Here is a 25409-nt window from a genome sequence, read left to right on the forward strand (position 1 = left end):
CAAAATTAGGATGACTCAATAATTCAGGCTACACTGTAGAAACACACTGATATTTCCCTCATGCCTCTTAAGTCAAGAATAGTCCCAGCTGTGTTTGTTTCGCTGGGGTTTAACTGTACCGCTGGCAGAAGAGTTTTAAATTTATCTGTATCCAAAAAACAGAACAATTTAATGCAGCCTAAATAGCTAAAAACATATTTAGTAATGACTGCTTTTTAACAGTCCACTTCTGGTAATAGTGACAAAAATCTGGTCATGTCTGGCAATTACAGCTGAAGATATCAGGTATGATCTAAATGAAGCCTAAATTGATCCAGCAGAGTGCTGCGGGGATGACACCAACACAAAACTGAACTTCGCCCTGGTTCCCTCAACCAAAAGCCAATAGGTTTTTCCCCTTTGAAAAGAGAAATTAAGCTCTGTGGCGAACAAGTTCAGCGAGATAAGCCTCACATATGAACATCACTTTCAGGATTTTTGAATTCTAAATACAATCGCCAGAAGTAAACACTTAACGTTTGGCTATAAATAAATGTCACTATGGTCACAGGACTTCAATGTCGCGATCACAAGCTGTAACGCCGTGTTCAGCATGATGATGCTCTGCAGGCTGTTTTCATGCACTGTTGCTACGTTTTCCTATGAAAAGTAATAAACTAAAATTCATACATATTATGTAATGATGAGCCAGTATGCACAGCCCATGTGCTGATGGGAGTAAAAAAGGAAACGGTATTGTGGATGGGCCACCAAACACGGCACTTTCCGCCTGTAACTTTCCCCGGAGAGGATGGTGTAAACTTAGTAAAGTTTGAGCGTTAAAATCAGACCTTATTTCAGGCATCTCACCAAAACCCCACAGACTCTGAGAGGAGGAAACGGGGAGTGTAAATGCTGACCTATTCTCAGGTTTACGGGCTCATTCCTGCACCTCTCTATTGCAACATTAGCTAACAAAGTTTTTTTGTTTAACCAACATTCATTCATTCATTGTCTGTAACCGCTTGTCCTCTTAAGGGTCCCAGCTGTCATTGGACGAGACAGGTTACACGCTGGACTGTTTGCCAGATTATCACAGGGCTTTCTTTTTTTTGAACCAACACATCATGGCATTTTCCAGCAGCGTTTGGTTCCCCAATCATGGGTGTTTTTACTGACCCTACGAGGCATTCACTATGTTCAGTTTGCGCCACTGAACCTGGGCGTTTTTCACCAATGCATATCTGCTTTTCCAGCAACATTTTTGCCACCAAATGTGGGTGTTTCAACCCAAATTATGATTTGTTCTGATCAAAATCAAGTTGTTGGTTTTTTTTTGCCTATACCTAAACTCAAATCAACACAGCATCTTTGACAAATGTAACATATCCATGGTTTACAGAAATGTAAAATACAAAAAAAAAGAAAAAAAAAAGAGATAAAACCAAAAACATCAAAAAAAAAAAAAAAAAAAATCTGGCTATTGGTATTGGCTATTGGTGTGTATTTTTTTGGAAGAAACAACATTTTGAAACAATGGCTATTTGTTTTTAGGATAATAGACTGTCTGAGAAACAGGCTCTCAGTCCAATGGAACATTTTTTGGACTAAGAGGGCTTCAAATTTCTAGGCCATTGTAACAATTGGCAGTCCCCGGACAACGCATGTAAATTATGATACAGCTTATAAAATCTAAAACTGAGAAGCCTGCTTACAGCATTGATTTTTGCCTTGATTTCAAGGGGGGGATTTGGATGCAGGGAGAATGTAGTGACAAGACATTTTATGTTTTAAGGAGGACTTTGTCATAACAGCGCGCTCTGGCTCAAACCCTGTCTCAGTTATCATGACAACCCCTTTGAGTGCTCATGAACTCAGATGTGGGTTTATATTGTAACATGAAGACTTTTATTGCAAATAATAGTGATTCGATAAAAGGGACTTGTTAATACCATTATTGAAAATAATCAACATCCAGTACATTTCATAAGTATGAATACTAGCATGGTCTTGGCTGCTTAGACAAGCAACCAACACAACTCCAGACTGTCACCAATGTGCCACAATAATCATTATGACTCTGAATAACAGTTGTTTTAGTTTATCAGCAAAAGTTGATTCAAATAAATCACAAACAAACATAGCTGGCTGGTCTGTAGGAGGTATGTATTTTTAGACCAGGTTTAAGAACCAAACGTTTCGGAAAAACCAAAAACAAAAGCAAAACAAAAAAAAAAACCAACTGGTTCCATTCATAAAAAGTATGAATATTTGTAAAATGGCCACCTCAAAAACACAGGTTAACTTTGACATGCAGCACAACCATACTCTCTGCACATCGTCAAACACGCAAGTGTGTGAAAACTATGACTACACACTGGCTCTAAAGATCAAAAGGTATCCTATTTTTCTCCAAATATACACACATTGATTCTGTTCTATAATACTGTTATATTGGTTCACACCCTCTCTGTTTCAAAAAGTAGGTAATTTGATTGCAAACATTGTTCTTTTTAATGTACTCGTCTGACAAAAAATCAACAACAGTTATGGCATCTAAATGAACCCGACAACATTATAAACTATGCCATACTGTGCCTCATTCAAATAAATGTCACATATCCAGTTTTACATGTTTTAAATGTATTTTTTTTATACATTGTTTTCATAAAGGAAGAGAATAAATATACTTCTGACCCACTTTCATTATACCTTAACATTTAAACAAGATCATATGGTGCAGTATTTTCATAATTTGTAAAACAAGCTGATAACAATTTCAGTACAAACAATAAAAGAAAAAAAATGTTTAGCAGACCTTGAAAACAAATCACCACAAAACGTAAAACTAATAACAGTGTTTGTGCTTTAAGTCTTTTAACTGCGATGGCTATTTCTCTATAGGTTTTGCAGTTACAAGTTCAGGTGAAAATACTGCGTGAACTGTTAGTCCCTCGATCGCGGGGGAGAATATAACACAATCCAAATCCAAACAAGACCTGCAAACAACCTGTATGACAAATACTGCATTTTTTTATCAGATGCAACTGGCTTCTTTAAAAATACCTGCAGGAGCCATACATTGAGAAATTTAGTTTTGACTGAATATGACGCCTAATTGGAAAGAGTCGGCTACTGTTTTATGAACATTCAATAAACAGTAACATGTCAAACAAATGAGTTGGATCTTATTGAGAGCTTCTGGAAGTGTCCTTCAAAAGGAGGTTAATTTGATGTCTATGGTACTATTAAGGCATTACAGTACAGTATCTCTGTTTATACCATGAATTGAAGATACTCAAGGATGAATATGCCATGACAGTCTTGTCAGAAAGTAAACCCTGACAAAACATTGTTTTCGAGCCTTGATATGGTTGATTTCAGTGAACAAAAAGCCACATTATCTCCTATTGAACGACCTCATGGTTTAATTTATTCTGTGCTGGACATTCACTGGCCCTGTGGACACTGATCGGCTGAATAAAATGGACTCACATCTTGGAAGAGCTGTTAGCACCTTAGGCCATGTTTATACCAATGTTCATAAGCTTTTTGCTCATAATTAGGATGAGAGGGAATTAGATCGGAGGCAAAGCAGGCTTTATTATTGTACTTTTTTCATATCATATGTTAATGTATTTGCCAAAAATCGTAATTTATATTACCTTTGGTTCTCTGGTGTCCTTTTTTAGTTAACTGCTGCAATGAAGTAGATATATTTACTGTAAAAAGAGACTGTGATATATTTAAGCAGTGAATTATCTGTGAAGAAAAACAGCAGAGTCAAATATTGTGCTGCAGAACGCTGTTTTCCCAGAGTCCATTATCTAAATATCATGCCAAAAATGGAAGCCAAAAAATTCAAGCAACCTACAGCGTGTAGCTGTGGGTTTTCAGCCAGTCGATGATCAGTAGGTGAACAACAAATTCAGACGCCCACTGGAGGTGGCATGTTTCAGAGAACTGCATCTTACAACACTTGAACTTGCTGATTCTTCGCAACAGTTTGTTGTGACATTCACAGATATATGTGGACTCTCTGAAAGAAAAAGAACGGAGTATATACTGTAGTATTTATATTCTCAAGAGAAATGTAAACATAGGGCAGCAATGTTCCTCCCTTCAAACTGTACAAAGTCATGAGCTGTGTTAATGTTCTTGGTCGAATGAGAAAAGCTGGTCCCACTTTAAAACAAAAGCCTACACTATATTAAAATATAAAGATACAATACAGTATACTTTGCTACTTTGACGGCTGCCTGATCAAATCTGTTAGGCAGGCATAGTAACTGAAGGACCCATTTCAGAATACAACAAAGCACACCTTCAACACTGTTCATCCATCTATTGAGTAATCATGACAATACAGGTCCTGACAAAGCCCTGCCTTTTTTCTTCTTTTGATTTTTTTTCCTTTTTTTTTTTGTATTTTTTTAAGCACACTCCATAATCAGAATTTGTATTGTTAGGAATCTAAATGTCTTTCCTTTGTTCAACAACCCATAATACATTCAATACAACATTGGTATGGTAATTCTGTGTACTGAGAGACTTGGCACAATTGCTTCTTTTTAGCCATGTACAAAAATGGATGATAATGTCAATTTTGCGCCATCGCCTTCCAGAGAAAGAGGCATGAAAGTAACTCATTTGGGAAAGTTTGGGGACTTTTGATATGATTGGAGGTGGGGTGGGGCTAGGGGAGGGGGGTGAGCACTGATTCACAAGGTGGTCAATCAATCAGAAAAGAGGAAAGGAATAATAATTAGAATAATATAAAAAAAAAAACATCATAGTATTTACATGACAAAAATTTCACCAAAAAGCAAAGAAAAAATAAAATTCCCCACACAAAGTAACGCTGATTATTTTTCCCCATCACGGCTTTTCAACAAACTGTACCAGATTGGATTCCAGCCATCAGCAATGTCAAAAGGGATTCATAAATGCTCTCGACAGTCATTGTGTCTGGGCTGGCCTCTGCTAGTACACGCTGATGAAGGAGGAGAGAGCCAGGACCAGGTATCGGCAGGCCAGCGGGACGTGCGCGCTTCCTGTGCTCCCATAGGGTGCAGTGTTGGGCGCTGTGGGCAGGAAACAAGAGAAGCTCTGATTAGTTGTGATTGCACTTTTACCATTTGAAAGCCCGCAGTCAGCTTGGTATAGTGCTTCCAAATGAGACTGTAAAAACTGCAATTACTTCACCACTTTGGCTGTTATGAGTTGGTTTGTCCGCCTCTAAGAGAAACTTATATTCCATAAGACCGCTGCTTTACTGCAAATTATAAGCAGACATTCTCAGATCCTGCTAAAATAAAACTACTAACACCACAATGTAAATAAACTGCACCACATAAAAGTGATGCATTTAAAATCCTACATAAAAGTAGAAATATTATCAGTAGAATGCACTTTATGTATCAGATTAACCCTATGAAGCTTGGATTGACTTTTCTTGTGGTGCATTCTCGCGCTCTTCACAAGTATTTAAACCTTTTAATCCTGAACAAATTGCTTTGTTTTCTTACAAGAGCATCGTAAAAAAGACAATAGCAACTTGGCAAGAAACGTCTTGCAAATTGCAAGAAATCAGTAGATTCAGATTTTTAATTTTTTTTAAAGCTAGGGGAAAAATTTCAGAGAATTATATTCAAAATGATCATCATTACATAATTACACAAAAATCATTTTTATAGAATTATTTCATTTTTGAAGCAGTTGTACTAAGGTCGTTTCCTTTTTTGGTCATTTTCATTTTTTTTTCAACTTTTTTTTTTTTTTTTTTACTAACTTCTTGTTCATTTCTGGGTCAATCCCTTTTAAGTTGCTCATAGCCTTCTTTGCATGTTTTTGAAAAAGAATCAAGCTAATCTTCCCCAGTTTCAAAGGGTTAAAAGTACTCATTCAGCAGAAAAATAGGCCCCTGTGGCCGATATGCTATCATACATTGCATTTTTAGATTGTTAATGCTAATGTATGAAGGAATAAGCAGCTTGCTACTGTTTAGGTAGAACTACTTTTAACTACTTCATACAGGCAGTTCAGTCCAGTGGTTCCCATCCTCGGGGGTCAGGCCTCTCTGGACGGTCATAGATAAATGGGACTGTTCATGAAATGATTAATGAAGTCAAGTCACATTAAGCAAATTTAAATACAACATATGTTGACTAAAGTGAAAAATAAAAAAATCATATGAGCGAGAATCAATAATTATGGATAACATATTGAATAAAATTATATAAGCACAATAGGGAGTGCTGGATTAGGAAAGATGAACAAAATAGAACTCTGCAATGCAAATTTTGTCATGATCATGGGTTTTTGTGTGCGGTCTTATCTCCAGGACTTCACTTTTTGGGGTTTTCTGATTGTGTTTTTTCTTGTTTCATGTTATTCACTCATGTTTGGTTTGTTTCCTTTTATTTTGCAAGTTCAGTCCTCATGTCCTGAGTCTGGTCTTATGTCCTGTCTTTGTGTGTTTTCCCACCTTATTGTCTGCTCTGCCCTAATTTGTTTCACCTGTTCCTCACCAACCCTGCTGTCACCTGTCCCTCGTTACCCCCCTCTCTGTCCTTGTGTATTTTATCTATATGCTCCCAATTGACTTTTGTCTGTCTTCTGGTTTCTAAACTTTTTTTGACTTCAGCCTGCTCCTCAGTTTGTTGCCTACTCATTTTTGTCTTTTTTTGTAGTCAGCTTTATATCATTAAAGCTCGCCTTTTGTTGTTTAAAAGGGGCCTGCCTGGTGTACTGCATTTGAGTCCCCTTTTAAACCTTGAAATCTGATAAATCTGTGTTCCTTTCAAAGAATATTCTCTAATCTTTGCTCATTTTTTTGGGGAAAAAAGGATAGTTTACCTCTTTGGACACTGAACACTTCATCAATGAAAACTTGTGAGAAGTGTTTTTTTGAGTCAAAAGCCAAAAAAGATTGGGAACCACTAGTTTAATCTTTTACGAATTATAAGCTTATCATCTACTTTTTAAAATCTAAAATATTAAGGTCTCTACACACTTGTAGTCCACTTATAAAGATGTTTGATTAACCTAACCAGAGGGGTTATTGGGGTTATTGGGGTTGTGTAATGGCAAGAATCTGAAGATGTGACAATACACAGGTTACTAATTGAAATACATACATATGTATTGATATATAGTAATTTTGTAAGCATGGTGATATATTAATTTAACGTCATGAACACAAGTTCATGAGTTCTAATTGACTGCCTCCACAGGCCTGTGTTCCTTGTGTTTATGCAGGTGCTATATTGTTATGTTGGAGTGGAAGATAGACACTAACACACATGTTCACACACTGGTGTGCCAAAGCTACCATACAAGGTATCACCTAAACATTCACATAAGTCGAGCAAATTGTGATTCAGTGTCTTGCCAAGGAACACTTGACATGCAGCCTGGACACTTTGTGGACAACCTGCTCTATCTACTGAGCTACAGCCTCCCCGTTTAAACACCCTCTGGGACTAATCAGCAATTGAAAACACCTGTGTGAGTGTGCAGGGCCTTTGACCCTATGCAACCTGAGAAAATTGGTTGCATTTATTTCATATCTATAAGGTAACAAGTAACTTGGCCCAAAAATGTGTAAAAAAGTTACAAAAAAATACCTGAAAATACACACACACAGACACACACACATATAGATAGATAGATAGATAGATACATTTTTTTTCTGTGACAAAATTGTAAATATAAAATCATTATAATTCTAAATATAGTTTTCTCTACATTTTTCACAGTTTTTTGGGATAATTTTCAAATACAGACACTTCTTGTCACATTGATCAAATATTCAAATGGTTTGTGAAAGGCGTCTGAACGCAGCAAAACAAAACTGATGTCAATCCAGGTTTCAAAAGGTTAATCTGAAGACAGTACACTATTTCCCTCTGAAATGCAGTGATGTAAAAGTATAAAGCATCTCAAAGTTGTACGTAAGTTCAGTGCTTGATTAAATGTACTTTGTTACATTACAAAATAATCTACAACACTTTTCTTCCATCTCATCTTTTTGGAGTTTGGTGTCAGAACATTTTCACTCTTTCATATTGCTGGTGCAAAAAAAAAAAAAGCCATCAGTCGAGAGAGGAGAATAAATGAGGGCTACACGAGGTCTTTTCTTCACATTCCTATTGAAGGCGGCTTTGTTTTGTGCTGTTTGTGTTTCTCTGACCAGCAGACAGCCACAGTAATATGAACAGGTCTCTCTGGAGAGCTGCGTCAGGCGGACAGAGAGGGAGAGGGCAGCCTTTCATTTGGAGGGGCTACTCTGCCTCCTCAACACAGACACACACTTTTAGTTTGCAGCTCAATAAAGCACACCTCACAGGTTACAAAACATGCTCTCCCTCAGCGCGCACACACACATACCTGCATGTACGGGTCACATGCATGCCTGCACACACACTCACACACATGCACAAATATACACACACACACACACACAGCAAGGCAGTGCAAACAGGCTATGCTCTACCAGGGGAAATCATGTGGTGCACAGCCCATATCAGCAGGGTGCCTCTATTTACACAGCCATGTAATTAGTTCACAATGTAACTCCTCTGATGTGGACCTCACGTTGCACAAACACACCGAGCAAAGCGGACGACAGAATCACCGCGTACTGTACACACACAGATCCAATCACGGACATACGGTGTAAAGTTCTTTTCTTAGTGCATTTTTTGAGGTAAGAAGCAACTCACAGAACTGTTATCCCACTGTGCAGTTATTATTGTGGCCCGGGTATTTATTCAATAAGAACTCTTGCTGGTTGTCATTAGAGTGGCATATGGCTGTTGGTGTGTTAAAATAAATATAATGATGCTGAGATTGATCTTTTTTTACCAACATAATAGCTAGTGGGAGACAATTTTCACAGGAGATGCCAGGGAGGAGGAAAAAAAAAAGACACATACCCCATTATCACCTGACACAGCGCTGCTTTTACCTGATATTTTCAAGCATTATTTGTCGGCACTGAAGTTGTTTACCTATTAGAGTGAAAACTATAGCTCGGCTGACAGATGAGGAAGGGGGAAAAAGAGAAAAGTGGTGCACAGAGGAGCACAAATGGGTGCAAATTTTGATGATGTGTGTGTTAGATGCACGACTGGCCTGTGTGAACTGCAGCCCCCCCCCTTCTTTCTCCTTGTCTCTGCCTTTCTATCTTTGTCCCCTTGTCTACCTCATTCTCTCTCTTTGTCTCCCCCCCCACCCCCTCTCTCTCTTCTCCTATCCAAAGTACAGGATAATGACACAGTTTTCCTGGGCTGTGAGAGCGAGCCGAGAAATGGTAACCATAGCAACAGCTCCTGTCCTGCTCAGCCGGCCCACTGTTGCCGGAGCCTGAGTGCGCTGCATTGTGCTAGCCACGCTAGCAAAATCATTTGGATTGTGTGTGTGTGTGTGTGTGTGTGTGTGTGTGTGTGTGTGTGTGTTTGTGGTGGTGGGTGGGGAATAGGCAGATGTCACTTTTTCCCCTCCTGAGTTTCTCATCTGATCAGTGTCAGTGTAGTTTCTGGATCGGTAAATGCTGCAGTAATCACATTAATATCTTGTACACAACTGCTTTTCATGCAGCAGTTCAGGGAGCTCAGAAGGTAATTACTGGATCTCTGTCATGACTAATGTCGACTGGGCTGGAGAGCGTAACAATAAAGCCCTCAGTGCTTCAGGAGCAGAGGTGTTAAGTGAGGTTGGGGGATAGTCAGTGTTACTTGGTTGCTGCCTCCTCACAGTGTTTGATTTTGGGCTTGTTTAATATCTCCCTGTGTCACTGCGAAAAAGCGGGGGCCTCCATTGTTTTGACTGTGTGGGATGTAACTTGCCATTTTAATTAACTCCCCAACCAGAAACTGCCTGCAACACCATTACTCTGCTTATTAACATGAAGGGAATAGAGGGGGGAAAAAGACAGAGACAGACAGAGAGCAAGTGCAAAAGAAAGACAGATACGGGGGAGAAGGGGGAATCAAAGGGAGAGAGAGCTGGGAAAAGACAGTGATTGAAAGGGGTGCGAGAGCGAGGCTGCAGCAGCAGCGGACAGCAGAGAGAGGAAGAGAAAGAGGAAGAGGAGGGGGGATCTGACTGTGCTCTACCTCTTTGGGGTTTGAATTTAATTGCCATGTACATCAGCAGCGAGCTACAATGAAGTACCAGAATCCCAGACAATATATCATAGAGAAACCAACAGTGTCAAGATGCGCAAATGCCGGGAAGACAAGCAGCGCTCCAAAGGGAGAGGAGTGGAAGAGATAAGTGGAGATGAAAGCGATACGCTTCAATTACTGTTTTGCAACCGAATTGAAATGAAAAACTAAAGCCTCCCCTGCCCTAGCCAGAGTCATATGAAAATAACAATCCCTGCTTCTCTCCTCTGATTCTGGATTGAAGCCATCAGCTTTAAATAGTGTGCTGGGAGAACGAGCCACTCTCTCTCTCTCTTTCTCTCTCTCTTCTACCCTCCCCCTTCCCACCCAAATCTCCATCGACAGCAGTTTTGTCACCCACATATCATATGCACAACAAATGCTAAGGCCCTGAACCTCAGTCACTGTTGACACAGATAATGAATCATCCTGAAATATGCAACAGTGACACTCAATGCGGGGTTTGTTTTGAGTACCATCTCGAGTGTTATGCGCTGCACTGTAATTCACTGGAACATCATCATTCATTAAGTGTTAGCGTGAGCTCCTTTCCCATCCTCGTCAGCCCCTCAACCATCACATATACTGTAAAGTTTGAGCTCCATTGAGAAATCCTCAATCTTGTGTCAAGTTACATACATGTTCCACAAACTGCAAGAGCAGAATCATAAATGTTTTTGTGTTGGTTTAGATCTTTAATTCATTCATTTCTCGTTTAGTGGATGATTCATGCCTTGAGTTGGTCGTATCCTCCGAGCAGGCTGTCATGAGTGGTGCACAGACGGCAGCCAGCCAGGCAGCATCCCAATCCCCCGAGGACACGTTTTCAGATACCGGCCCTTCTGAGCAGGGGTGGGGTGGGGGAGGGGTTCAGTGTCCTTGACCATCAGTCAGTGGCCTCTGGTTTTCCCCCCGCAGCTCCCCTGGGAGAGCCCGCATGAGACACTCCTGAGCCAGAACTGATCCTGTACACACCATGCTGTAAATCGGCTAAATCCCTCTACATGCAAGGTTCACAGCAACCACCAAGGGTGTCTTTAACACAGCACAAACTAAAAGCGGGGTTTTCTTTCCGGTGGAACCGCGCGGGTGTTCGGTTTAGAGTATAAATGTAATATCATGCAATGCTCATGACATTTGATGAGGGGATGCTGTGCCTTCAAAGACTGCGCTTCGCTCCATCGTCTTTTTAAATGCTCACACACCGAGAGTGAGCAAGCACTTTATAGAAGGCGATCAAGACATTCTCCATGCTTTACCTCCCTTCAATCCACTGACAGTGAAGTACGCTCGTCCCCTCTGCCACTCATCTTGTACACTCTTGCCTGTAGCAGCTTGCCATATTGAGTTGCTGCACAATTGACTTGCCGACCCATCAGCTCATTCATCCATTTCTCCCTCTATTCCTCCTGTTCTTGTACAAGCAAAATGTTCATCATGACTAGATACGATGTTCAAAACTCATCACCTTCGTCTCCCGCTATGATCATCACACACTGCTGCTCCTGGGAGCCCTCGTTCGCACGGACCTTCGAGCTCATTAGCCCCACCAATCATTTCCATTAGTGCTAGTAATGAAAAGCCTCCATTAATAAGATGGCCTTCAGAGATCATTTACCCTCCTCCGCCTCCCAGTACTGCCATATCACCCCAGCCCTCCCTTCTTTCCTCCACATCCTGGTACCTGCTGGTTATCAACACCCAGCAGAATGCTTTTTGGGGCTGGAGTCCGGCCTCTAATAGCTCCTCTCAGCATCGGTATCTAACTGGAGAGTGAATGAGTGAGGGAGACGGGTCACCTGATAGCTTACTGAGTGAGCTGGGGGCTCTCGATTGCAGTCAGGCTTTGGCCTTCAGCTTGACTTAATCAACGCCTCTGTGGGGTATCTGGGCACATAAGAGGGCCCTCAGCACAGCATGAGCTGGAGGAAGGAATCCCGACAGAGAAGACATTTACGCCGCGCTCCCCACAGATACTGTTCCTTTTCATTATTGATCGACTTCTCACTTTTACAGTCTCTCTTTTCCTCCTCCCTCTTGAACACAAAGCGTCTGCATTTCCCTTTTATTCGAATTGAATATTGAAGTTATGAGTCTGGCATCCAAAATTTAGAGTGACCTACACGTATGTTTATTGCACCTATCAATTCAAGGACATGCTTTATGCAGGAAATCAATGAACTTGCAAATGATGTACTTTATATGCACGCCTGATGGATAAATCTCCATTTTTCAAATGTTTTATGAATTTTCCCTTGTAGGTTTGTTTTTTTTTCCTTTTTTCTTTTCTGAAGTTAGAGGGTAAATCCACATCAGCACGTTTTGGGAATAAACAAAAAACAACAAAAAAAGCAGTACGGTGTTGAATTGATACTTTAAGCAAGCGTTTTTAATCACAGCATTTCCGAAAGCATAATTACTCCATGACTTTGGCTGCTCGCGCTAAATCTGTTTAATGTTAGAGGCTTAATAAAATGCACAGGGACGCAAACAAATGGAGTCAGCATGTAGCAAGATCATGCAGCCCCATTTTTCCTCTCTCCCCACTCTCTCTTCCTCTTACTGTCTCGGTAATAATCTTCCTCTCATATTTGGGTCTCTCTCACTCCCACTAACTCTAATAACTCCCAATGCCCCCGTCTCTCCCTCACTTTTTAATGCTTATCAGGGTTTTATTTCTGTGCGAGTCCTGCTGCAGGCCCAAGGATTTCGCTGAGTCAGCTGTTGCTTAGCTACTGTGCACCCTGCGATGACAGCGACAGTCTGGCCAGTTATGAGAAATGTCTTACGACAAAGCAACGCTACCTGCATCTCCATGAGCTGCTCCATCAATACAGCACGATAAAATCTGATCTCCTACCAGGAGGCAACCCTCTCTTCCTTCCTTCTCCGTTCCGCCTGGCTCCTTCGCCTGTAGCCTCTTAAAATAGCAATTCCCCGCTGTTATGTATGTAGGATTATGATAAGACAGCTCTCTTTTATCAATTTCCATTATGGTGCTGATAACACAGCAGGCCTGAATGTTGAGGGTTAAGTGCATTTTCTTCTTGATGGATATAAGATATCTTTATCACTGCAGACTGCCTGGTTATCACAGTTCACCTGGGGCTAGTCGAACCTGACTGGAATCTGCTTGCACTGAGCATCTCTGCTCAAGCACACAAGCTGCAGCCAGAATTTGCTCAGATGGTCATACTGTATACAGAGCAATCCATATTTCTTGTTCATATTTACCTACCCTGAGCTGTTAATTGATTTCTCTCAGATCAATTCAGTGGTTTACAGAAATTGTTGGACCAAAAAGGGCCAAATCAATTGCCAAGTGATTAGCATGTGCAGTGGATTATTTCTAGCCGAGGCGCTGCATAACACTTGAGGCTGCGTGAAGGAGAGGCACAACTCAGTAAAGGCACACGCCATATGTTTACGTTAATTATTGCTAGCTCAAAGTCTGCTTTAGAAAGTGTACGCCCATAGGCTGTGTGAGTGTCACACATGAAATATTCCTTTATTACGCCAAGACAGAACCTGAGGCAGTGAATGCACTCCAGTCTCTACTCCCCACCTTGTTGCTAACTGCCTGCGGGAGGTTCAGATAAAAGCTATAGAGTCCTGAAGTGAGCACCATTGATTCAGAGGGGTATTTTATACAGCAGTTTCAGACAGTACAGGCGCTGCCTCTCTCTTTCTCTCTCTCTTTCTAACATACACACACATGCATGCACGCACACACACGCGCGCGCACACACACACAACCAAATTCAGTCTGGTCTGTATGTTTGAATACCTTCCGTTCTAATTCACATGCTGTCTATCTTTTAAGTGGTTAATATTTTCAAGGTCTCAGAACTGCATATAAACATTAACAACCTTCCAGCATTTCCTGTTACAATGCATGCTGCTACTTCACGGACAATAAAAAGAACACAATACACAACTCGAAATGATGCTTCTTGAATGACCCTCTTGACACGTGCAGCTTTGGGAGAGTGCATTCTGAAATGAGAATGAATCCCTTTTTATACTGAAAGTAGAAAACTAATTGCAGCCATGTTAATTATTTCTTAAAAGCCTCATGCGCTGTGGTAGAGATAGGCTGCACTAAGACGACTAAAAACTAAAGTGTCAGAAGCAGTTAATCTGGAGAATGTCGTTACAGCAGAAAGTAAGAGTGAGTTTGATGTGTGTCACACTGATGTTCTGACATTTCTGTGGGATCACTGCAGGCGGGAAGAATGAAACACGAAAGATTGATCTTTTTGATTTACATTACGATGTGTGAGCTTTCTTTAAACACACCAACAAACAACACAGACAATGAAGAAATAAAGTTTTCTGTAAGTATTTCTGGAAAAAGATTTGCTTAAAGTATCAAAAGTAAAGTCACTTGTCATCAGACCAACTATGAGTGTCATATTACTCTACAGTGTATATAATTGGATTAGCATCAGTGATGGATTTACATGTAAACTACATTTTTATGTTGTTAGTTGTTGAGGTCAGAGTTTGGCAGTGATGCATTACTGATAACTACAAATAGTAACTAAAACTAGTGTTACAGTGATTATATTCAAGTAAAGTACAAGCACCTCAGAAGATAACTTATTTCCTCCTCTGTGCTTCAGCACAGGTCTGGCTGCATTTTAAATGCTTCAGAAAATCAAAACAGATTAAGAGTCAAGGTGGATTGAAATGCCTCAAAATGCTGCCAAATGAAAACAATGGGTGTATTTGAAAGTTAAGTGTGACGTATATCCAATCTGAGTGTGTTCCAGGCTTTAGACCACTGTTTGGAAGAGCTGAGTAGTGAGTACTCTGCACAATGACAATGAATGCCTGGATGCAGACTATATCACCTCACGCTGAAATGTGTCAGATCCTTAAAAAAAGCCCTTAACCCTTATCTGTTCCTGCACATATAACCCTCCTCCCCCTTCTCCAAATCCACTTTAGTCTTTCCTCTGAAGGCTTATCCTCGCTGCCACACTGACACTATCGATATGCAACTTTCATGGTTGCATAAATACCAGAACCGATGGTGGTGACACATGCTTGTTCCCTTTTGTGTGGGACTGGTGACTGCAGCTCCTAAGTCTGCAAGAACCACTCTCTCCGCCTTTGTGTTCCTGTTTTTCACGAGGTCAAACATTATTGACTGAAATCACTGAGGGGAATAAGTCTGCGACAAATTGGACCGGTGGATTGACCCCTGGTTCAACTCAGCTGGGTACGAGGGGCAGCAAATATCAATACGTCTGGTAAAAAACACACGTCTCACTTTGTGCTTACAAAACAGAGCAGATGGATTCACATTTGCATATAGTATTCATCATCAGGTTGACTCATTGCTCTCGTGACAGTGAATGTGAGTACAGGAAATGTCACTTCAATTATATTGCATTCATACCATTAAAGGCTATTATGGCAAAATGTAAAGGGTCACAGTGTAGCCACATAAAAGAGGCTGATGCCATGTGAGTTCCACCAGCAATTTTTAAAATGCTGTTTTATTGATAAGTAAAGCACAGAACCCAATCACTGAGCTCCTCTGTCAGTTTGTTCTCTATTATGTGTGATGAAAAGACTGACACAGGATTAATTGAGTCTGCACTTTCTCATCAAGACAATTGTTAAAACACTATTTTCAAATAACGGTGCTGTTGTATCCAAACAACACATACAGCGTACAAAAAAAAGACAAGACAAAAGAAATATGATGTTAAAACAACAACATAATCACAAGCCCTCTGGAGGAAACACTTTCTTAGATTTAACTGCAGACTTGCTAAACTTATAGCAAGAGTTCGACCACAGATTGTGTAAGGTAACAAATAACCATTAATTTCAACACACTCTCTTTGTATGATTCATGGCAGCTGTCTTGCTGTAGTCCGATGTAGCTACATGTACACCCTAATTGAATAATTTTTCATCTTGAAAACAAAATTATTTCATGTGGAAACTTACAGCATCTGCAGAAGTCCTTAGGTGTAAATCTCTATAAGATGAAGCTGGCGATAGTCAACAATAGTAAAATATTATCACTGTCAATAAATGCCTTTTAAAAAAACCCGAAAACTAACGATGCGTTTGCTAGTCTCCTAATCATTTCCATGCCTGTCTGTGGCATGTAGCCCCAATCCTAGGTTCCTACTGAATATGTAAGTCTACATGCATGGCTCACAAAGGTTTGGGAGTAATGTAATACAAGTAACTAAGTTATGTATTTAAAATACAAAACATGAGTGAATGCATTCTGTTACAGTTTAAATTGGTGGTATTCTGAATACAGTTGCCATCTTTTAAAAAAGATGACTTTAAAGGATTACTTTATTTGTGTTTGTTTTATTTGCTCTAACATTGTGTCCTAACCAAATACAATGCAAGTTAGTTTGATTGGACAATTTTCTATTGGAATATCCTAACCAACTCGACACTGAACACAGAACAGCTGATGAATGAAGTTGAAATGAAAAGTAACCTAAACAACATCAGCTCATTTAACTACAGAAACAGTAAGAAGGAGGCAGCTGACTGGATAAAATACACAGTCTTGCTTATATTTATATGTTACAGAATGGTATGGCTATTTGTAATACTGCAGAGACAGTATACCTGTAATGTGTACAGCTCTTGTCAGGACTGTCTTGAATACAGAAGGGGGGGATGTGGTGATGGCTCCTCAGAGGGAAACATTTACATGGACACTAGTTAAGCGTTCGTGCGCTGGGGACTATGTGTGGTCACCTGGCAGTGGTGCAGTTTACAATTCTATTTTTTTCATGTCATGTTAATCTTTCGGTGTAAGTCAATCCTTATTCATTCTATTTTATTTTATTATTTTTCCTTCTTCTGTCTGCTGTTATCTATGAGGTGGTTTTGTGTTGTGGAAAATCTGAACTCGAATAAACTTTAAGTCACAAAAAAAGAAAAGAGAAAAAGATGGCAGCTCCCTGGGAGAGAGCTAAAAGTTTCTGGTACCTTCAACCTTCGTGCTGTTGGCTATATTGTCTGTCATGTCCAGTATATATCGCAATATAAATTGTGTGTTTTTTGTTTAAAAAGAACAGACACAGAAAGACAGAAAGTACTCTTCTAATGGTTACTTGTCCGATGAAGTGCACAGCTGATAGGTTTAGGTTTTCCCTAATGGAATGCATTACAAGGCATTTCAGGGCATGAGTTCAGTAATCGGTAGTAGAATACATTTACGAGTAACCCCTCCAACACTGCTCACAAACACATAGTTCTGTTTTTGAAATAAAGGTAAAACAATCTCCTCAGTGTAGTTTTCAGCAAACTTTACTGAAAAACAAAACCACACATAGTGTGCTGTAGTGAGTATTTACAGCACCATCATGATGTTTGTGGGACTGGACTCAAAATAAACTACAACGCCCACATTCATTGTAATAAAGGAATATGTTACACAGTGCAACAATCTGGCTCATTAATGTGTTTCTAATAGGTTTTGGACAACAATGGAGCTCTGCAATAAAATGGAATAAGATATATCAGGTTTTAGATACACAGACAATACTTTTTAGCGATCAGTTTATTGCTGGTTTTGTTGTTTTTCATGGACTCTATTGACAGTCTTTTTTTTTTTTTAAATCAACAATAACACTATTTCCAAAGACTATTTCCATTACATGCTGCAACACTTTATGCAGGCATGTTTGTGATTTCATTATTTGACTGACTATATAAATTTGCTTTGATGGTTAATGAACCACAGAAGAATATGTTTGGTTTGGTTTGGAACAAAGTTGTTGCTTGTTGTCATCTCCAAACCCTTATCGATCAATCAAATGTCAACACACAAAGCAAAAGACACAAAATCAAATTAAGTGGCAGACATATAAAAGCAATGCAAATGAACAATCATTGAAGTAGGGAGTATGTCTCTGATCCTGATCTGTGTTGGGTATCTCTTATTGTTCTGGTGAAAGGCACATGGGCCCCTTTCCAGTCTTTTTTAGCTGTTTCATGTCGGGACGCAGATCTGTGGCTGGAGGCCCACTGGGAGCCACCCACCATCACTAAGATCTCCCCATACTAGATGGCATTAGGAATAACAAATGTAAAGCAAAATGGTCTAATCTGCTCGTCTCCTTTTAAATGTGCTCAGACAAAAGCGCCTGGGATTCTTCAGAGCTAATTAACAGTGTCAATGGTGACAGGACTCTGGCTTGTGAGTAGCTCAGCCCATTGATTGTTTCAAACACGTTACAGTAATTCAGCAGGAGGGGGGGACTTGGATTTAAAAAAGGGCCATTTATCACTTCAGAGGCCGATTGAGCCTTGGTGCACTGAGTCCCGAGATTATTTCGCTAAAGGCATCTCTCAACACGTTCATTGACCTTTCTTCATCATTAGTGAATGTAAAGAGGGTGGATCCTTGTCAAAAGCCTTGAATAACTCATCAGCTGCGAGGCCAGGGGAATACTAAAGGGTTAATGGTTTCTGTTTGGGGCCTTCGAGGCTTTACCCTTGAGCACTTGCATTTCAATTCCTGCGTTGCATGAGAAGAACTGAGGAGGACAGTGGGGAACTCAGATAGCAATGAGCGGTGCAGGATGTATAAAAGTGTTTGTGCGTGTACATGAGCGTGTGCATGAGGAAGAGTATCATTAACTGTCAACAACAACCCCCCCACAGCCATCCACAGCTAATGCACAAACACCACCACCACAACCAACAAATGGGAACATACTCCTCATGTAAGTGGTTACATCATGTGTGTGTGTGTGTGTGTGTGTGTGTGTGTGTGTGTGAGCATGTTTTTATTAGCCTCTAGGGGAGTGTATCACACATGGGGAAACCATTCCGACTTGCACTGAGAGCCGTCAGTATTAGCAGAGAGCCATCCACTCTTGAGCACTGCCGAGGACGCTAAACAGGTCGGAAATCGAGCCGATAGAACTAACCTTATTTAACGGCCAAACATCCAAGCCATTTCCCCAAAGAGAATGCCATTTCTGAATGTCATGACCTTTTCTAACCGCGTTTAAAAACCTCCAAGGTCTTCAAGGTGTGGTTTGTCAATAAAAAGATTCTAAAGACTCGTGAGGAGCGGTACACAGAGCAAAAGGCGATGCATATGCTCAGCTTTTAATGGGTGGTTTATTGTAGATACTGTCGTGTTGTTAAGCTGATTGAGAGGTTTTTCCTGAGGCTCATGGCAGTGATTGAAGCAGTGTGTGTGTTGTGTGTAAGTATGTGTGGGTGTGTGTGTGCTAGATGAACTTTAGCACTAGTCCACACTGCTTTAATAGCATAAATACAAGAGAAATGGAAAGAGAGAAAATGCTTTAAGGGTACCTGTGTGTATCAGTGTGATTTAGTGGGTGTGTTTGTGCTGTTTAGTGGGTGATGGGCAGTGTGGACTGATTTAAGGTTAGGGGGAAATTGTCATGAAGAGCAGATCTTTCTGTCCGGGCGTCTCAGAGATAATTGTCTGCCAGAGTAAAACAACACTGTGCAGCAGCACTGCTGCACCGAGCACAGAGTTCATCTTGAGAGGGCAGAGGGGCGACACTGAAGACATCAAACTTGACAAAAGAAGTAAGGAAAGAATTAAAGAAAGGATGTGGGGAATGTGTCTGGGGTGTGGTTTGAGAAGACGCTAGACAAAAGTCTTTGCTGTGCCATAAGGACAGCATTTATGGAACCACATAATCAATAACACATTTTTGAAGGTGAAACAAGTGCAGGAAGTCAACAGGATTCATTTAGAAATGTCTCCGTGGCCAAAGACAGGAAACTCTACTTGAGAATATCAGCAGTGAGCTGTGCTATCACATTTCCTCCAGTATGATCTTGCATACCAAGTGGAGACCAAACGCGGTTAGAGTTGTGCTGTTTGTGTCTGAGCTGTTGTGATAAAGAGGAGCCTGAATTCTGCTTCAGCCAAAGCTGGATGAAATGCAAATCAGTAGCCAGTGCAGTCACATCTCTGATGACTGACAGGCTTTTTCATGCAAGTGCTGTAAGCCTGAGTTAAAGTTCAATCGATGGAGCGAGCGGAGAACATGGCGATTGAACTCAAGCCCCCGTACAAACCTGCCCACAAGTACTTTTCTTAGATTTTTATTTTTTAAGTGAACCCTGCTGCATATCATCAAGCTGACTGGACTCTGTTTGACACATTGCCTTATGAAATGCATTTATATGCGTTATTTATATTTTTGTTGTATATATGGATAACACTTAACTGTAAGTCCCATAATTTGTGGTTATAAGCAGTATACAAATATTACATCAACAATTTATTTAACACACTTAAAGGTGGTTTCGTTAAATATATCGATTTATCAATTATTGATTCTGAATCTTTGAATCTTTTCAGTACTCATTTTCAGCAGTACTAATACCCTGGCACTAGCTACACATTCTACTCTCTCTGTCTTATTGTTAGCCTAATGTTTACCTGGCTGTTCTCTGATACTGAGCAAGAAAAGAAAAGTCGACAATGTCATATTATAATCTTGTTATATTTATCCTTTAATAAAAGAAATTACCTTGTATGCCTCAATGTTAGTGTTTCACCATGGTATTTAAAACTGTATGAAATATTTGGTATTGTTTGAGGCATTGCATCCAAGATAGAAATTCCAGTATAAGGCGAGAAGGAAATCCAGGCACTCCAAAAGTATGTTAACATGAAAAACGAGGAGGATTTATATTAAAAAGCCTTAATTATAGTGGCTAAATCATTAAAAAAGCCAACATGTTTCGACCAAACACAGGCCTTCGTCAGGGTTTCAAAAACTGTGTTTATCCTGTTGTTTCCTGTCTTCCATGAGCACCTGATACTATTTCGTGACTTACATTTGATTTAGATCCACAGAGCAAACCAGTCAGCTCTCTTTTCTTCAATATAGAAATTCCAGTATCGTAAAAACCTTAAGCTTATACAGCTAAAAGGACCAATGTGCTTAATTTACAGGTTTTGTCAACTTCTCCTATGCACACATAATTTTTTTCATAACAACTTTGTTTTTCTAAAGTGCCACTTTCTGTTTTAATACCAGCCTCCACACATTCGTGCACTTTTGGACACAGGAGGAGTTATAGTTGTCAAGAATATGTCTGCTTACGTCCACATTATAGTTTGCTATAAACCATATCTAAATCTTTGTATACAGCGTAATACTAAATAGGGGGATTTAAAGTAAGCTGCTGCAGTTGCATGGCTTAATGGAGAAATATTTCATTGCACTAAGTAACCCAGGTATGTTTATTTATCACAGTGTTATTTCACATTGTAATATTTCTATTTAAATTTTCTGGAATAACCAGATGTGAATGTTGAATTTTGGCTAATTTAGTGAATTAAATGTGAAAAATACAGCCCCCTTTTTGTATTCATGCAAAAATGTTTCACACCCAATATTGCAAAAACATTGCACACAATGGCCCTATTCAACCAGAGATATAAAATAGAAATTCCCCTTTGTATAAACAGATTAATAAAAACATCATATCCCCTTCACATCAGCTCATGCAGCAAATACTTAATGATATGGATTAGATAATAGGTTCTTTTTTTTTTGGATTTACTGTATGTTCTTATAAATCATGAAAAATTTCAGTACAACTGGAAAACTGCACAAACACATTCCACCTCTGAGGTGTCACTAATCTGGTTGCAGAATTAAGAAGGGAAGCAAAATGATGCAGCAACAGACATAAACAATAAAACAGCAGCTTAAGTGCATCTCCATATCATCATGTCTGTATGTTTGATTTATACAAGTGAAACAAATCCCATAATAATTATTTCTGGGCATATTTGGAAGGCAAGGGTTTAGCAGAGGTTGCTTTTGGAGTCAGTGGGTACAGTATCTTTACTCCTCAGGCGTCTCCCGCTGTCAGTGTCAGTCAGGGTTTGTTAAAATGGGCAAACTAATTACTGTGTAATTCTGAAAACTTATCATTGGGTGACATATAGGTACCCCGTCCCTCCAAGATTCAAATACATGGGAATAAGACATGTCATGGGTGGGCAGAATTCCTGTGGTTTAACTATAATCAGGATGGTTGGCAACAAAGTCTCAACCCCCCTGGCACAATCACATGAAAGACCAGTAATCTGCTGGCAACCAGCTGTCATATATGAATATATATGAAACTTATCCGAAACAACAAGCTGCCCAGAACCGACACCCCAAGTCATAAGTGAAGCTCGCAGTAGGTGGTTGGAAATACAAGTTGCCAGAAAGAAATCCTCAGTTTTTTACGGTAATATAACAGTATTAGGAGGCAGTTTTATTGTCTTTAATGACAAAATGTTTTCATCAGCAAATAAAAACTGAATAACAATCAGAAAAACAGATCAAACTGTTGTTTTGCAAAGCAATGTGGACTAGCATTATGTGATCTTGGTAGAAAAAATATCTGATTTTTGGACTAAATGTATATATAATCCCACTGAATGTTACACAAAATTGTAACAAAACAGCTGAGACAAAAAAATAGAAATGTTTGTTAGAAAAATGTTGTTACATTGTTACATTACATGGAACTGGTTCTGTTCTTGTACTCACACCTTATTCTAAACCGTCAAGGGCATTTCAACCAAAAATAGATTGGTTCAGGACCAGAAAATTAGGTTCTTAGCCAGAACCGAAAAATAACAGGTTATTCTCAACCTGAATTGCACACTGTGTCAACATCAGTAGAAATTGGGAATGACAACTGTATTCAGTGTTGTGCATGTTCACAATTCCTGGGGGCTAGCTCAAATTTTAGTTCACACAGATTAAAATGAACTGGGACACATTAATAGTTCACAATTTTAATTATGAACCAAGTTCACAGTCCAAACAAATGAGTAGTCGTATTAGTTTGTGTTCTTGTCTTCCTTTACTTAAATCAATTAAAATCGTGTGATCATCATTCACCGGCAGATATTTCCCCAAGACTGGCTGATGATGCTTTAATTTGATGTTGTTTCAGATTTGTTGCTGATGTGGTGTTGTGCCATGTGCTGGCATGCTGGGTGCCATAAATCCTCAGGTGTCGTATAATGAGCTTCGTTAACTGTTGTGAGAGTGAACAACATTCTCATTCCAGTTTAGAAGTTGCAAACTGATGCGTTCTGTGCACCGTTCACCAAAAACTTGAGCTTGTTTAATGATGTGTTCTTTTAGCACACTCAGGGACAACACTGATTATATTTACTAGGAACACTGACTCTATTGTTTTATAGCAGAGTGACGCAGCTATTGTGTGCAATACATTCTGGTATAAACGAGTAATCTGCACCTTTTCTGCTAACCTAGTGATAGCACAGCACATGTAACCAACTTTGCACATCAAACACAGGTGTCGTCTGCCGAGAAGACAAAAAAATATTAAAAATGCACAATGAAAATGAGACTAAACAATCAAATAACTAAAATTTGAATTCTTGTTAAAAGAGAAAAGAGAGATAAAATCCAACAATGAGCACTGTTGAGAGGCTTTTGTTAGAAACAGCAGGACTGTGCTCCTTGAACCTGCAGGTCTGTGAATAATATGCAGTCCAGCTGATGTCTTAATGAAAGCTACTGCCTCAGCTCCTCATCCTTCATGAGCTGAATACAAAATCTGAGAGTGATGCAGTGAAGAGCCTCCTAACAACTGAGCAAGGCTTGAGGAGTGCATTTACTGTATTTCCAAGGGCAATGACAACATGTCCAAAGCCTTCTCTCCATTACCGCTAAAAGTGTTCTCTCTTTTGCCTCAAAATTACACCCATTTAACTCTGCTGAAGAGTGCTCTCACCAGAGATGAGAGAGAGAGAAGACCTAAAGCACTGCACACTGTGAACCCACTGCAATCTACAAGTTGGCCAAAAAGCCATCTTTTCTGATTTACCGCAGCCTCTACTGTAAGTATGTTGCTTTCTTCAATCATCCTCCTTAATGCACTAACCATTAGAGTCTGTCCAGAAAGAGAATATACCCTGGTGTCTCAATTATAGACCAAGACTGAATCTCTACAGCAGCCTTTTGTGGCCATAAAAGGAAATGACTATCCATTTTCTGCTCCAGCTCTCACGCAGCAACTGCAGAGTCCTGTCTGTTGTTGGGAGCACCAAAACTCATCTTTCCAACTGAATCGTCTTATTAATCGCCCTGACTGCCATGGCGAGAGGGCCAATTAAAGTTGGAAAAAGATTTGAATTGACAAAAAAACACTTTTCTTTTCCCTTTAACTGTGACTTCCCTTTTGTGCTCTTTTCTTCTTATTTGCCAAACTTTCAATTCAAGACTAAGAAGGCAGGTTTTGAAAAACAGTTGTAAATACAACATCAAAACCGAGGAAGGATGTCAGAGACCTGAGTGTGCTACAATGCATAATGTGCTTTGATCTTCTGGGTACAGCGCTAGATGTGTGAGATTTGGTGATCTGCAAACTCTGAAAAGTTATGCTAGAGAAAAAGAATATAAGTGACAGCGACAGGGATAAAAGCACCGCCTGCAACAAGAGCCCGAATAAGAGGTGGGAATAAACACATAAAAGAAAGAAGATTCTTTGGCACAATTTAAAAACTGGAAAGGCTTTGACAGTTCTCAGTTTTAATACCCACCACCAATATTATCCTCACAAACACTGAGAAATATCCATGGAAGATGAGCAGAGAAAAAAGTCAGTGAAAATAGTTTTCTTGTTCTTCTGAAGACAGTTATTATGGTTTCTGTGTGCGCCGCTGTGTTTCTTCTGTGTGTGCGTGGGACTGACAGCATGACCAGGTTTGCATTTAATGGCCGACACTCCTGAGGAGATGCGAAGTGGGAGAGATAATCAGAGGCAGAGAGGAGAGTGGTACATGTGGGAGCAAGGGAACGATAGAGCTGGAAACAGAGAGGCAGTGAGAGAGATGTGGGGTAAGTAGAATAAGGGGGGGAGCACAGCACGACCATTTATATCTGAGACTGACAAACAGGTGAAAAGCAACCCTGAAAATGAGCCTTTGTGGGGGGCAGACACAAACAAAGGGTAGGGACCAGAGAAATGTCGGGGTATACTGTCTTATTGCTAGAACAGCAGTAGTCCTCACAGGAGCATTAATGGCTCATTTATGCTCAATGTAAGATATGTGTGTAGACAGAGACGGGCTTACACTGCGTTCATTTCATCCGTATTTTCTGAAAGCTAATGGATACGGACAAATGGAGCAGTACCAAGATCGTGGGTGCAGTGTAGCGCATCTTGAGGAAGATAAATCATACGCCATGAAGAAGATGTTTAAAAATGGTGTAACGG

General features: G+C 39.9%; 1 protein-coding gene across 2 annotated transcripts in view; it reads right to left on the minus strand.

Moving 5' to 3' along the window:
• Positions 1–1504: 1504 nt before the first annotated feature.
• negr1 (neuronal growth regulator 1) overlaps positions 1505–25409 on the minus strand; it is a 161044-nt gene continuing 137139 nt past the window's right edge. For both annotated transcript variants that reach the window (XM_042483651.1, XM_042483650.1), the window contains one exon: positions 1505–5063. In XM_042483651.1, the coding sequence (XP_042339585.1) occupies positions 4963–5063 (101 nt within the window). In that variant the 3' untranslated portion in view covers positions 1505–4962. The remainder of the gene's footprint in view (positions 5064–25409) is intronic.

This window comes from Plectropomus leopardus, chromosome 3 (genome assembly GCF_008729295.1).
Source record: "Plectropomus leopardus isolate mb chromosome 3, YSFRI_Pleo_2.0, whole genome shotgun sequence".
NCBI lineage: Eukaryota > Metazoa > Chordata > Actinopteri > Perciformes > Serranidae > Plectropomus > Plectropomus leopardus.